This window comes from Lithobates pipiens, unplaced genomic scaffold (genome assembly GCF_037356315.1).
Source record: "Lithobates pipiens isolate NorthernLeopardFrog02 unplaced genomic scaffold, aLitPip1_a1.2 Scaffold_16, whole genome shotgun sequence".
Classification (NCBI taxonomy): domain Eukaryota; kingdom Metazoa; phylum Chordata; class Amphibia; order Anura; family Ranidae; genus Lithobates; species Lithobates pipiens.
Window position 1 is genome coordinate 634,527,873 of NW_027507748.1, and position 14,878 is coordinate 634,542,750.

Consider the following 14,878-nt stretch of genomic DNA (forward strand, 5'->3'; position numbering starts at 1 on the left):
TATATCTTTTCATGTGACAACACTAAAGAAATGACACTTTGCTACAATGTAAAGTAGTGAGTGTACAGCTTGTATAACAGTGTAAATTTGCTGTCTCCTCAAAATAACTCAACACACAGCCATTAATGTCTAAATCGCTAGCAACAAAAGTGAGTAACATTTTCACATAGGGGTGTAGCAAAGTGTAATTTTTCTTCAGTGTTGCCACATGAAAAGATATAATAAAATATTTACAAAAATGTGAGGGATGTACTCACTTTTGTGAAATACTGTATAGGTAAGCCCTATTATAGGCTTACCTATAGGTACAAACATTATAAGGACGTTTACTTTCTCTTTAAATCAGTGGGTCACTTCCAACATGTTTCGTGTTGATGAGCACTTTCGGTATACATTCACCTTAAAATACAATGCAAATAAAAAAAAAGCAGGTGTTCCATAGACCTGATTCATTTCAAACATGTCATAGGAGACCCCTGCTGGTGTCTAAAGCAACAAAAAAAAAGGAGCTGTAGCTTGCAATGCAGTGAAGTATTTTATTTTTCAAACTAATGCCAGTATGTTATGTTACATTTTAGCTCAGCTGAACAGGTGGCTTTGGCAAAATATGAAACACTCTTGGGAGATTGCAAAGGCTTAAAGTGTGTCCATAGCCAAAATGTGCAGTGTGTTCAGTACAGTTAACAAATGTAGAACATTTTTCTGCATGGAACACATCTGGAATGTGGCAAAATGCACCAAAATGCATAAAAAATTGACCGGAGTGTTCTGAATTGAGATGAAGGGGGAAAAGTGCACTGGAACCACCCAAAAAAATCACAATACATCAAAAACATGCATGTAGAAATTATGGCGTGTACTGGCCTTGAATAAAAATTCATGTAGTGCACTGTCGTAGGAGCCACTGGTAAATATACAGTCCCATTTCCCCATTTACAGCACACACAGCCAGGCACACAGCATTTTCTTCATTCTTCCACTGGCTCAGAAAACAATCTATGGGTTTTTTTAAGATTTTTATTGGGAACGATGAACTGGAATAGGGAGAGGGCACATTGGATACCCCAAAACAGTAGAACTGAATAACTTGAGGAGTCCTCAGTTTTTGGCTGAACTGCACAGAACTTCAGGATGTACTTCACAAACTGCTGAATGTCCCACAGGATCTCTCTTATGCCCCGTACACACGGTCAGACTTTCCGACAACAAAATCCGTCTGATTTTTTTCCGACGGATTTTGGAAAATCCGATCATTCTGAACGCGGTGACGAAGAATGCGTATGACGGGATTATAAACTGGCCAGTACCCAATAGCTTTCGTCTCATAATTTATTCTGAGCATGCGTGGCACTTTTTCCGTCGGAAATGTCTACACACGATCGGAATTTAAACTATCAAATTTTGTTGTTGGAAAATTTTAGATCCAGCTCTCAAACTTTATGTCAGAAATTCCAGCGGAAAAAGTCAGATGGAGCCACACACACATTTTTCCGATAACATGATCCCATCGCACATTTTCCGTCAGAAAGTCCGACCGTGTGTACGGGGCATCATGCTGCTGGCGACCTATGCTTTTTCCAGAATTAAAAGCTACACACAGTCAATTTTCCTCCAGCACTGGGTCATCTACTCCAGGCTTTTTCAACCAGGGTGCCTTCTGGGATCTTCAGGGGTGCCTCGGCAAAAGGCAAAAAAAATTGCCCAAAATTGTCAGTAAGCTGGCAGGTGGATTTAGCCTGCATTTTTTTTTTTTTACACAAAGACACAGGTTTTAATTTGTGCAGTATTAGAAGGGTGCTAAATCCATGAAACATTTTTGTTTTTTGTTATTTTTAGTAGAAATTATAATAAAGAAACAAAAAATATATAAAATACTTTAGATATTTATGTGTACTGTTAAATAAAATGATGGTCTGTGAATAACTGATGTTTGCCTCTCTTTAGCACAGTGTGGTCGGTGGTGAAGAATATAATGCATACAGATGGGCCGCTGGGTCTCTATCATGGTCTGACTAGCACTCTGCTCAGAGAGGTCCCAGGATACTTCTTCTTCTTTGGGGGATATGAATTGGGTCGCTCATTTTTTACAAAAAGTGGGAAAACAAAAGATGAATTAGGTATGATATGGCTTTACACAAACGACACCCACCAGAACCTATAACTGGCCTTTGCAGCTAGGAGCGCATGGAATGGCAACACATGTCAAAAAAGCAACAAACAGAAATTCCCAGCTAACTTACCTGCAGCAGCTGAATGCTGGTGGGAGGGAGAGGTGGAGAAGCCAACTTTCAGCTGCTACAGGGGGAAAATACAAAGAATCGGTTCCGCTAAATGGCTCCCCTCCTTACCAGGTTCCAGATGTCAGTAGGAAGGCACCCAATCTATTTGTCACCTGTCACCTGATCCATGGGTAGATCAGGATCTACCGGTTGCTGACCCCCGGGTTAGAGGATGAGGAATACGGTGATATTTTCCCTGAAGCCTCTTCTATAAAGCGCTCTAGACCATGGTTGCACATCTGCAGGTACAGTGCAGGGCCAAAAGTCCTGGGGACAGGGCGGGGGGCAGTGGAGGTCTAATGGATCCCTAATATCTCCATAAAGAGAACCTGTCACCTGCCAATGCTATCACATAGGGGACCTGTTAGCTCTCTTGTGATAGCAATAAAGTTTAATAAAGAAAACAATAAAATAAAATGTTGAAAAAAAGTATAATAAAATAAATAAAAATAATTTTAAAGTTTTCAAAAGCACCCCCTGTCAACCCGTACACACCCCAGTGCAAACACGCAACGTAGGGTATGCATGTTTATGTGAACATAAATTACACCACACATGTGAGGTATTGTCGCAACATTTGGAATGAAAACAATAATTATAGGGAAATAATTTGTGGTTAAAATTATAACCTGTAAAGGCTTTTAAAGTCTCACTGATGTAGAATTTTGGGTATCAGTTTTTCACAATTTCACAGGTGCATCCTTTTTTAGGGCATGGCCTGTTTGGTATCTATTTTTGCATTACGACACCACAGCTATTGGTTGACAAGAAGCAGAAGTAATGAGTAGGTGGACTTTGAACCGTTAATGCACCTCCAGATTTATTTTAGTTTTAGCTTTAGTACAAAACTGTTAAAATACTGGAAAAATAGGAATTCTATTTCAAATGCACTATATAAATTACACAATATAATAAAACATTTTTGTGAGCATGCATGAATATGATTTGATAACATTGTGATTAGACACATTTTTTTTTCCTGTCCCCAGGAATTCTTCCTTTGATGATTAGTGGAGGATTCGGTGGGATCTCATTATGGTTGGTTGTATTCCCAGTGGACTGTGTTAAATCACGGATCCAAGTTCTCTCTATGACGGGAAAACAAGCAGGATTCATGAAGACATTTGCAAGCATTTTAAGAAATGAAGGTATATATTCTCATCAAAACCCAAGTTACCATGTGTGTGTGTGTGTGTGTGTGTGTGTGTGTGTGTGTGTGTGTGTGTGTGTGTGTGTGTGAGAGAGAGAGATATATTGCCTGTACAGCCTTGGCGTCACTGCACAGGGGCAAAGTGAATACATTTGACTTTAGAACAGCTAATTAGGGATTACGGTAGGTTGGGGCCAGTAAATCCATTTTCTTTTTTTAATGCAAGCAGGGTAAGTACCTAAATGTGTCATGATATCCATTGGCATTTTCCTGGAAAAGGAAGAAGCAGTGCAAGGAGCCAATAGCTGTGCTGCAGTGCTCATATGCTAACAATAGACACACAAATGACATTTCGATAGCAAAGTGACATTAGCTAGGGAGCAACATTCTGACCTGTCGAGATTCTCTGGTGTAAAATGTGATGGTGAATCTCCCAAACAGGATCACAGGCAACAATAAAAACATCACTGCATTTTTACCCTTGTCCCATCTATCCAAAACTAGAAAAGAGTTTTGGGTGGAGTTATTCCCTTCTTTGTAAATTAAATATAATACAAAGAATTTGCCAATTTTTTTACAGATTTATACATTTTTTGTTTTGAAGAAATTGTATATACTGTATCTTTGAATGTGAGGGTCTGCCCTTATTATAATCACAAAGTCAGTGGTGTAATGAGAAAATCTGCAGTGTCTGCATCATAACCAGTGCTGAAACTCTTGTTGCAAGGCAGGAGTGTTAAAGTAGTTGTAAAGCCTCAAGGTTTTTCACCTTAACTACTTGCTTACTGGGCACTTAGGCCCCTTTCACAATAGCACCTGAAAAAATCTGGCCCCTTTCACTCCAGTGTGAAAGCCGGAGTGCTTTCACACTGGAGCAGTGCGCTAGCAGGACGGTGAAAAAACTCCTGCTAGCCGCATCTTCGGAGCGGTGAAGAAGCGATGTATTCACCGCTCCTACCCATTGAAATCGCTACAGCGGCGATTTGCGGGCGGTTTTAACCCTTTTTTGGCCACTAGCGGGGGTTAAAACCGCCCTGCTAGCGGCCGCATACCTTTGCTAGAACAACGGTAATACGGCGCTAAAAATAGTGCTGCTTTACCGCCAACGCCACTCCTTCCCCAGTGTGAAAGGGGCCTTAAACCCCCCTCGTGAGCAGACCAATTTTCAGCTTTTGGTGCTCTCACACTTTGAATGACAATCACCTCTGGGGTTTTTTGCGCTATAAATAAAAAAAAACTGAAAATTTTGGGGAAAAAAAGGCATTTTTCTTTGTTTCTGTGATAAAATTTAGCAAAATATAAATTTTTCTTCATAACACGGACATGGCCAACACAGAATTTCCCTGATGCGCCCCCGTGGCGACACGCAGAGAGGAAATAAACAGGAGGACATCCAGGGACGGCCTCCTGGCAATTGGCGTCCATGCTGCAGCTCTCTTTCAGCTGTAGCGTGGACGCCTAATGATTGATGATGATATAAGGTGATAAAACTTCTGGGCTGCAGCTTCTCCGACTGACCCCCCCCCCCCCCAGGTATTGTCTTACCTGAGCCCGAACTGATCCAGTGATGGGCACAAGCACCGTGGCTCCAGCCGCTCTCTCTCCTCATTGGACAGACTGATAGCAGCAGGAACCATTGTGACGCGAGGCGTAGGGCTGAGTCCTGCTGTCTGTGTCAATGGGCGCAGCAGTGGGACTCACGAGCGAGCCCGCACAGGGTGCTCCCATGGAAAGTGGGGCACCCAATGAAGAGGAGGAGCCTCTATTGCACAGAGAAGGTAGGTATAGGCATGTTTGTTATTTTTACAAGAAAAAGGTTTACAAACACTTTAAAGAGGAAGTAAACCCTGATGGGTTTACTTCCTCTTTCATTCCCTGCAAAGGCAAAGCATAATGGACTACTATGCATCGCATAGTAGCCCATTATGTGTCACTTACCTGACACAGGAGCCAGCGATGTCACCGCTGTCCCCTGTAGTCCGGCGCATCCATCTTTTCGGTGGGGTCTCGCAGCTGTCATTCGGCGAAGCCGCGATGACGTCACTCCCGCGCATGCGCACGGGAGCCGACACGCGCGGCAGCTCCGTTGTTGGAAATGCCGCGCTCAGTGCGCCTGCGCGCCGCCGCATGCGCCGTAGACAGCGGTGCCTGTCTTCGGGCAAATATCTCCTAAACCGTATAGGTTTAGGAGATATTTCTTGGACCTACAGGTAAGCCTTAATCTAGGCTTACCTGTAGGTCAAAGTGGTTTGTAAGGGTTTACAACCACTTTAAGTGTGTAGCCCAGGAAACATCTGGAGGGATGCCGTGCAAGTATAGCAGCTGCGTTGCCCAGCAAAAAATACACAAAGCACACCAAGATTCAAGTAAGAATACACATGCCTCTTGTATTTATATAAAATTTGCTTCCCCCGGAGCTCGGCTTCAATTATGTGTCTACCATTACTGAACTGTCTTTCTGTTTTCCAGGTATCCTTACTCTCTATTCCGGACTGAAGCCCACCTTAATCCGAGCTTTTCCAGCCAATGGAGCTCTTTTTGTAGCATACGAATACAGCAGAAAAATGATGATGCAGAAGTTTGAAGATTAAGTGTTACAGCATCGGTCTTAGATTTTTGACGTGACTGAAGTGAAAAATTCCGCAGAGATTTCTCAGTGTTAATGTTCTGCGTGCCATGCACTGCACTGCCAGGATCGAGACGCTTTCATAACTTGACATGAAAGGTTTATACATAGGATGATGTATATTAGTGCAAACTATTTTAAATAATTACAAGTATATGAGAGTATTTTGTAATAAATCTTTCCTTTACATACATTGGGTATTGTCTGGCAGACTGGTATGTACTCATTACATTTGGTGTGAATACAATATATTATAAAAACCCACCATAAAGCAATTTTGAATGCATTCCCCCCTCCAAAAAAAAAAATTCTGTCTGGAATCCTTCTGTCACCTACTATTGGTAAGGAAAAAGGTAATTGCTATAAAAAAAATAGATATAGATCTTTATATTATGAAAATAATTAATGTATATATTTATACACACACACATACACTATATTACCAAAAGTATTGGGATGCCTGCCTTTACACACACATGAAATTGAATGGTATACCAATCTTAGTCCATAGGGTTCAATATTGAGTTGGCCCACCCTTTGCAGCTATAACAGCTTCAACTCTTCTAGGAAGGCTGTCGGCAAGGTTTAGGAGTGTGTCTATGGGAATGTTTAACCATTCTTCCAAATGCGCATTTGTGAGGTCAGGCACTGGTATAGAGGAGAAGGCCTGGGTTGCAGACTCTGCTCAAATTCATCCCAAATGTGTTCTATCAGGTTGAGGTCAGGACTCTGTGCAGGCCAGTCAAGTTCCTCCACCCCAAACTCGCTCATTCATGTCTTTATGGACCTTGCTTTTTGCACTGGTGCGCAGTCATGTTGGAACAGGAAGGAGCCATCCACAAACTGTTCCCACAAAGTTGGGAGCATGAAATTTTCCAAAATGTCTTGGTATGCTGACACCTTAGGAGTTCCCTTCACTGGAACTAAGAGACCAAGCCCAACCCCTGAAAAACAACCCCACACCATAATCCCCCCTCCACCAAATGATTTGGACCAGTGCACAAAGACCCCTTAAAGTCCCAACTTTCGCTGTCTGAATGGGGTTAAACACCAATGAATTGTTTAGAAGCTCAATAGTTCATACTTAGCCCAGACTGTTGGCAAAGGACAAGTGGGCTATAAAGGAAGTACCCTAACCTTCTCCATTATTTCCCCCAAGGCCTGATTGATTATTGGAGGCTAAATAAGAGCCACCAAGATAACACATAACCTTCAGCAAATCATTACACTCTGATTATGGAGGTTATCAAGATCAGAATCACTTTCTCACTCTCCACCCTTTGCTCAGGGATTAAAGCTGACGTTGCATAATTTCTAAGGACTGCAAATTACCGAAAGTTTTTTTATTCAGTGTTTACATTAAGATATTGAAATGGTTGGATTATTGGTTTAGCTAACAAAGTGATAGAGATAAACATGTGACGTCTGAGAAATTGCTGAATTAGAACATTGTGCCATCCATAAACTAATTCCAAAGTTCTGTTTGGTGACATGGTGAAAAGTTCAGAATGTGCTGTTCTCATTATTTATCGTCCTCATAACACTTATTTTGCTCTGTTTAAACTGATTCGAATTTCGGAAGTCATTTTGACCTATATAATCGGTAGCAGTAACAAAAATAAGTTAGGAAATAAACAAGAAATTGGTCCCTGTCGCACGTTACTAAAAATAGGGAGATTCTTGAACCTGTTGCCACCCATGTAACCCATATCCATGGGGGCAAAAAAGTGGGCTTTAACGTCCACGTGCTTCATATAGGCAACAATGGGCAGACAATGTTTTGGCGCTGGGAGCACGCTTGATGTGCACTCCCAACACAGAGAGTGAGCTGTCACAGACAGCTCTCAATCCTTACTATTGTTAGTCAGAAGGACTGGCTCCCAATCATATGACCACTGTGACAGCCAATCGCAGTGGTCACATGTTCACTGATCCTTCCACCCCCTGAGTACAAACTCTAATAAAGGGATGGGAAGGGGTTAATACTGTGCTGCAACATTTTACAATGATCCCAGTTGGCCATGCATTTATTTGTTTGCTTTCCCTGAATTTTCTGCAGCAAAAAAAAAGCATCACACAGTAACCAAATGCGAACAGGCCCCAAGCCTAGGTTCACACTTGTCTGTCTGTGTTGCATTTTTTTCTATGCTTCATTTTGTGTTGGCCAATGACAATCACTATCTTCTATCTGTCCAGGGAGGAATCCTATTGTTATTGTATAAAAAGTATCAAAATTGCCTCCAAAACACATGTACATGCATTTCTGATGCACTTCCATTGGATTCAAGAGTCTCCAAACTTTTGAAACAAAGGGTTAGTTCACTGCCCTTCAAGCTTTAGAGGGCCCTTACTGTGGCCAATGGAAATAGAAAATGCCCTGGCATCAGTGGGAGTAAACAATGCCATAGGCCTGCCATTTAGTGGGTGTAAAAAACTGCATCATTGGTATCAGTAGGTGGAAAAGTGGCCCAAAATTGGTATCAGTGGGAGAAATTGTGGCCCATAATTGGTATCAGTGGGAGGAATTGTGGCCCATAATTGATATCAGTGGAAGTGATAGTGCCCAATAATTGGTGTCAGTGGGAGAATTATTTCCCCATCTTTGGTGTTAGTGCTCCTCACTTATGGGGTGACCCAGCCAGGCCTAACCAGGCTTTCTATGAAGACTCCCCTAGTACCTGCTACAAGCTTAGCCAGCATTGGACTCTATATTAACCATGTGGGCACAAGCCCCTTTTCAGGAGACATTACCATATAGGTTAGAGCAGCTATTCTCAACTAGGGTTTCTCCAGAGGTCTCTGGGTGTTCCTTGACCTGTGGCTGGTTGACCTCTCATCTGATGGTGCCTACATAATTCTGGGTCCAATGCCCCTTGGCAGAGCCAGCGGCGTGACAATAATCTGTTTAGCTGTCTCTAAGGAGGGCATTCTTCCCATAGAAGCCCAATCCTTTCGTTCCCCAGATGAATTCATTTTAGCTGGGGTTCCCTGAGACCTAAATGTTTTTTTAAGGGTTGCTCTGGGGGTAAAATGTTGAGAAAGGCTGGGTTAAAGAAAGGGGAGGTATCAATTGAAGGTAAAAGTCTCTCTTGCGGGTTTAATAATTGTTTCAATGTAACAACTCAGTTGCCCAAGTGGAAGCGTTAATGATTCTGGGTTCCAGCCAACATGGCGTTTTTAGGCCTCAGATAGAAGAATACATGCAGTCCCCATATCATGTCGACTTCACCCTGTTCCTGCCATGTTATATATACAGTATTTTCATTATCCGTTACCTAGGGTGCCTCACAACTGGGGCAGGCCTAGCACTTCACCCAAGCGGCTATGAAAGCCAAGGTTCATAGTTTAGTGATGGGACATCTAGTGGCCAAGATGGGCAACTACACCAGGTATTTTAAAGTTATTGTTTTGTCAGGGGTCTGGTAAGTACTTGTAATTGTTTTCTTTATTAGCGCAAAAAGCACAGCACCAAAAAAAAAATCTACCTGTGCCGAAACCTAGCATACCTTATATGTAAATCTGTACTCCTTACTGATATTAAATAGAAACTGTCCAAATAGTTTTAAACTTAGACAAAGTAAATAAAAACTGCCTCTTAATAGAGGCCGTAGTCATATTGTTTGTTACAGAAATAAAGGAGTCAGCACAATTTTTTGCCACTATAAACAAGCTGCTAACAGTCTTCAGCACTTCTTGGAACTTGTTGAAAGACTGCCAAAGCCTTCTAGCAGCTTGTTTAATGTGGTTGTAAACCCACTTTTTGGACTTCTACCTATAGGTAAGCTTAGAATAAGGCCTACCTATAGGTAGTGGAAATATCTCCTAAACGTGTGCCGTTTAGGAGATATTTCACTTGCAGTCTGCCGAAAATTCCAACGGCGCATGTGCGGGGAAAAAATTAAACGAAGTGCCATTTCTTCCCTAGCCTGTGCCGTTAATCGTGGCTTCCATGACTGTGACGTCATGTGGCTCTGGCGAATCACAGAGCTGGAGTCCGCGGCCTGAAAGGAAGAGGGGCCAGAAGATGGATGCTGCCTACACAGGGGACATCACTGGATTCTTTTGCAGGTAAGTGGCACATAATGGGCTAGTATGCGATACATACTAGCCCATTGTGCTTTTCATTTGCAGGCTTTGCAGTGAGCAAAAGAGGAAGTAAAACCTATCAGGGTTTACTTCCACTTTAAAGTGCCAATCAGCACTCTCATTAGAATCTGGGTTCAACATTTATAAACTGCAGTTGAATGGTACATTAAAAGCTTCATCAAAGCTTGCTGTTCACACTGCTCTTATACAAGCAGAAGGCTATGTGAAACACACCACAGGGATTATAACCCTCCCTTATTCTATCCAAAATGAAAAAAAAAATAGTCTGTCTTCAAGCAATTAAATATATTAAAGCTTTACTGCCAATAATCAGGCTCTGATAAGAGGAACAGACATCCATAGAGATATCCATTAGCTGGATAGTAAATACAATGGGAGGGTCACCTTGGTGCATATATAAAGTGATGCCCATTTTCACCAACCCGAACTGGCATTCTGGACCATTATCAAATGCCACTAGAATCTTTTGAAGATTGGTCACCTGCAGGCCCACATGTGCTGGGAGATGGGTGACTCCAGATTTAATTGGGAAACCTTACATGTGCCGCTTTTCAATTGCACTACAAGATCCATAGGGGTCCCCAACCCCCGGGCTGTGGACCAGTACCGGTCTGTGACCAGGTCACATGCCAGGAGGGGAGTGGCAACGATGGTCTGAACAGGACTATCACAAACCGCACTCGATGATCACCTCCTGCTGTGCGGCCGTGCCACTTCGCCTGTGTATCCTCTCCCGCATCTCCCACCGGCCGACTATGTCATCCTATCAGTAGGGCGGGAGGCTTTTCATATTAACAAGCGGTAATCACCTGATAAGTTGGAAAGCTCTCGCCATCTGTCCAGATCTGCAGCTCCTCCGACCCCCTGCCCTGCTGATAGGATGACATTAGCAGCCGGGGTTAGTGACCCTGGAGAGCGCATATAGGCTGATAACTGCCTCTGCCCTGCCAAAGGTAGGACTGTGCAGGGGAGGCAGAGATTTAAAGGGGTCACTGTGATGTTAGGAAGGAATAGAAGAAAGGGGGGGGCACAGACTACTAGGGGCACCCTAATGTAACGGGACACTGTGATATAAAGAAGACCGCACTGTAATCATTACAGAGCTGTACAGGGGGGTTGTGGTGTGAAGGGGTCTGAGGACCGACACCTTAATATGCCCCCAGACCCTGAAAAAAGGGGCTGCCACTGAACAAGTCCAAGGTGTCAAAAAGTTTGGGGACCGCTGCTGTGACAGATCCTAACTCTCGCAGTACATCCTGCATGATATAGAAAATGTGTTCATAATACACAATATTAGTCATTATGGTTTAATATTCCATATTAACCATTTGCCGACCACGCTATAGCCAAATCACGGCTAGTTCTGGAAGGCCATTAAAATGACGGCCTCCCATGATCATGCCCCCTGCGCACCCATTGGAGAACACTGCTGATCACAGATTGAGGTAAAGAGCCAATCAGTGGCGCTTTACCACATGATCAGGTGTGTCCAATCACAGCTGATCACAGATGTAAATATAAGCCGGTCATCGGTGTTCATTTCCTCATACTTAGAGCATGAGGAGAAGAGAGCCAATAAGAGGCTTCTCTAAAGAGGACATCAACACTGATTATTAGTGCTGGCAAAAAAGTGCCCATCAGTGCTGATAATCTGTGCCTCCTCATCAGTGTCACCTGACAGTGCCACCATTAGTGCTACCTATCAGTGCCGCCTCATCGGTGCCACCTATCAGTGCACATCAGTAAAGGACAAAAATTTCCTGTTTCTGAAATTTTTTAACAAACTATGAAAACTCCTCCCTTTTTTCCTCCTTCTTTTACCCCTCCTCCCCTATTCTTCCGGAGTTGATTTACTGGTCACACCATCCTTTATGTTCAACTGTCAATAGCACCTTGAGCACAAATACAAGCTTTACATGTATAGTTACTTTGGGGTTGATTTACTAAAATTGGAGAGTGTAAAATCTGGTGCAACTGTGCATGGTAGCCAATTAGTTTCTAACTTTTTCAATTAAGCTTTGACAAAAAAACCTGGAAGCTGATTGGTTTCTATGTGGAGCTGCACCAGATTTTGTACTCCAGTTTTAGTAAATCAACTTCTTAGTCTGTTCCAACTGCTGTAAGATACATCAAGCATTGTGTTATGTCATTTTGTATATTTGATGTTATCCTGTGTGATACCAATAAAGCACCTTTGTTTTGGGGGGAAAAAAACTAAAACTTTTTTGTGGGGAGGGTTAACATTTTTTGGTGTTTATTTAGCAAAAAAATAAAAAAAACAGTGGTGATTAAATACCACAAAAAGAAAGCTCTATTTGTGTGAAACAAATGATTAAAATGTCATTTGGGTACAGTGTTGCATGACCGCGCAATTGTTATTCAAAGTGCGACAGCGCTGAAAGCTAAAAAATTGGCCTGGGTAGGAAGGGGGTAAAAGTGCCCGGTAGGCAAGTGGTTAAAGTGTAAGTTTACCTTTTCAGAAAAGTCTATTTAGGCTTGATTCACACTAGCGCTTTTTTGATGCATTTTGCAGAAATGCAGGGCCATTTTTTTAACATGGGTTCCTATGGAACATGTTCACATCAATGCATTTTTGTGCCTCTGCGTTTTTGGAAAGGGTCGTGGACTTTTTTTATGCAAAATTTAGCATTTTGCCTGTAATAGAAGTCAATGGACCCGCATCAAAAATGCAAGTACCGTGATTTTGCCGCAATTTGCTTTTTGCTGGGTTTTTTTTTTTCATTTTTTCTTCACTGTATATAGCTGGTTGCTAATCAACCACAGTGTAAAAAAAAAAAAAAGCAAACCCGAGGTAAAACCGCGTGTCCAAAAACGTGACAAGCACCGCAAAAACGCTCAAAAGCAACATGCATAGATGTGAATCGAGCCTTAATCTGGTTTACAATGGGCCCTGGTCTCTTCTATGCCATTTCCTGCAGTGCATTTTTTGGAGGAGGTGCAGAGACTTTTTTCATTCAGGGAGGTGCATTTTTGGGTCCATAGACTTCAATGGAAGTGCACCAATGCATTTTTTCTGCACTTTTGGTAGGGTTTTGGTGTTTAACAACCAGTTCTCCCCCTTCCTACGTAAAAAAAAGTCCTTAAAGGGCTCATGTTTTTTCATCCTATGCATTAAGATGAAAAAACATCTTGCAGGGACTGGCCCTCCAGCCCCCCGTTTTACTTTCCCGAACCCTGAATTTTCATCGGCTTGTCCCCGCGGCCCCTCTCTCCCTGGATTCCCGGCTCTTGATTGGATAGATTGATAGCAGCGCAGCCACTGGTTCCCACTGTTGTCAATCAAATCCAATGATGCGGGGGCGGGGCCGAGTTCTGCATTCATCCTCTATGGATGCCGAATGATGGACTCGGGAGCCCGCTAGGTAACCCCCCTTGGGAGAGCGCTTCTCCCAGGGGGTTATCTAATGTGGGGAGGAGCCGCTGAGGGACCCCAGAAATGGATGTGCGGGGCCACTCTGTGCAATACGATCTGCACAGTGGAAGTAAGTATGACATGTTTGTTATTTAAAAAATAAAAATAACGAGCCTTTAGTATCACTTTAAAGAGGAAGTAAACCCTGATGGGTTTACTTCCTCTTTTTTTCCCTGCAAAGGTAAAGCATAATGGACTACTATGCATCGCATAGTAGCTCATTATGTGTCACTTACCTGACACAGGAGCCAGCGAAGTCGCCGCTGTCCCCTGTAGTCCGCCGCATCCATGTTGCTGGTGGCGTCTCGCAGCTCCGACGAATCACAGCGGCACAGCCGCGATGACGTCACTCCCGCGCATGCGCACGGGAGTCGCGTCTCGCAGCTCCGCCGCTGCCATTCGGCGAAGCCGCGATGACGTCACTCCCGCGCATGCGCACGGGAGTCGACAAATTAGGCAAATCCATTCTTGGACTTGCAGCATTTAGTGCGCCTGCGCGCCGCTGTCTACGGCGCATGCGCCGTAGACAGCGGTGCCCATTTTCGGGCAAATATCTCCTAAACCATATAGGTTTAGGAGATATTGCTTGGACCTACAGGTAAGCCTTAATCTAGGCTTACCTATAGGTCCAAGTTGTTTGGAAGGGTTTACTTCCTCTTTAAGTGAACCCATGTTAGTCCTCATTCATACCGCTATTTTAATTTCATTGGGCTTCCCTACACATGAAAAAGTAGCCCATGTGGCTTTTCACGGCGTTGAGCCTTGCGTATTTTGCCGCATTTGTTGTGGGGGTTTTTTTGCACGATTCAAAATGTTCATTTTTTTTTTTTTTTTGGGCTAATTTGTTGTTGGGCAAATTAAATACAGAAAATCGGGGCAAAAACACACTAAGTGCTTTTCTGCAGCTTCTTTATTGAACTGAAAAAGCATAGTGTTGTGTTTAAATCCAGATTCACGCTATCCAAAATAAGGGGTTGGGTGAGATATCTTTCTTGCAGTACTGAGGTTGTTGGTTCGATTACCACCCATTACATGTGGTCTTTAAAGACATGTTGGTCGTTTAATTGGCCCTGGTATGTGAGGTTGGAACTTTAGTCCGCTTCTGGAGGTCAGGGGCTGACATGAACGTCCAGTATACCTGACGCTCTGCGGACGTGACTTACACGCCCCTAGTGGCTGCTTCTGGAACGACACATCTAGGGGGGTGCGGGGGAGCCTATGCTGTGTGTGACTCGGCCAGCTGTTGGTTCTCTCCAATGTCATTATAGAGATACAGCACCCGG

General features: G+C 43.2%; 1 protein-coding gene across 6 annotated transcripts in view; it reads left to right on the forward strand.

The window, feature by feature from the left end:
- The window catches only part of LOC143983983 (mitochondrial ornithine transporter 1-like), a 194,244-nt gene extending 187,996 nt beyond the window's left edge, over positions 1-6,248 (forward strand). For all 6 annotated transcript variants that reach the window (XM_077484201.1, XM_077484205.1, XM_077484202.1 and 3 more), the window contains 3 exons: positions 1,945-2,117; positions 3,269-3,427; positions 5,899-6,248. In XM_077484201.1, coding sequence (XP_077340327.1) covers positions 1,945-2,117; positions 3,269-3,427; positions 5,899-6,020 — 454 coding nt within the window. In that variant the 3' untranslated portion in view covers positions 6,021-6,248. The remainder of the gene's footprint in view (positions 1-1,944; positions 2,118-3,268; positions 3,428-5,898) is intronic.
- The last annotated feature ends 8,630 nt before the right edge of the window (positions 6,249-14,878 follow it).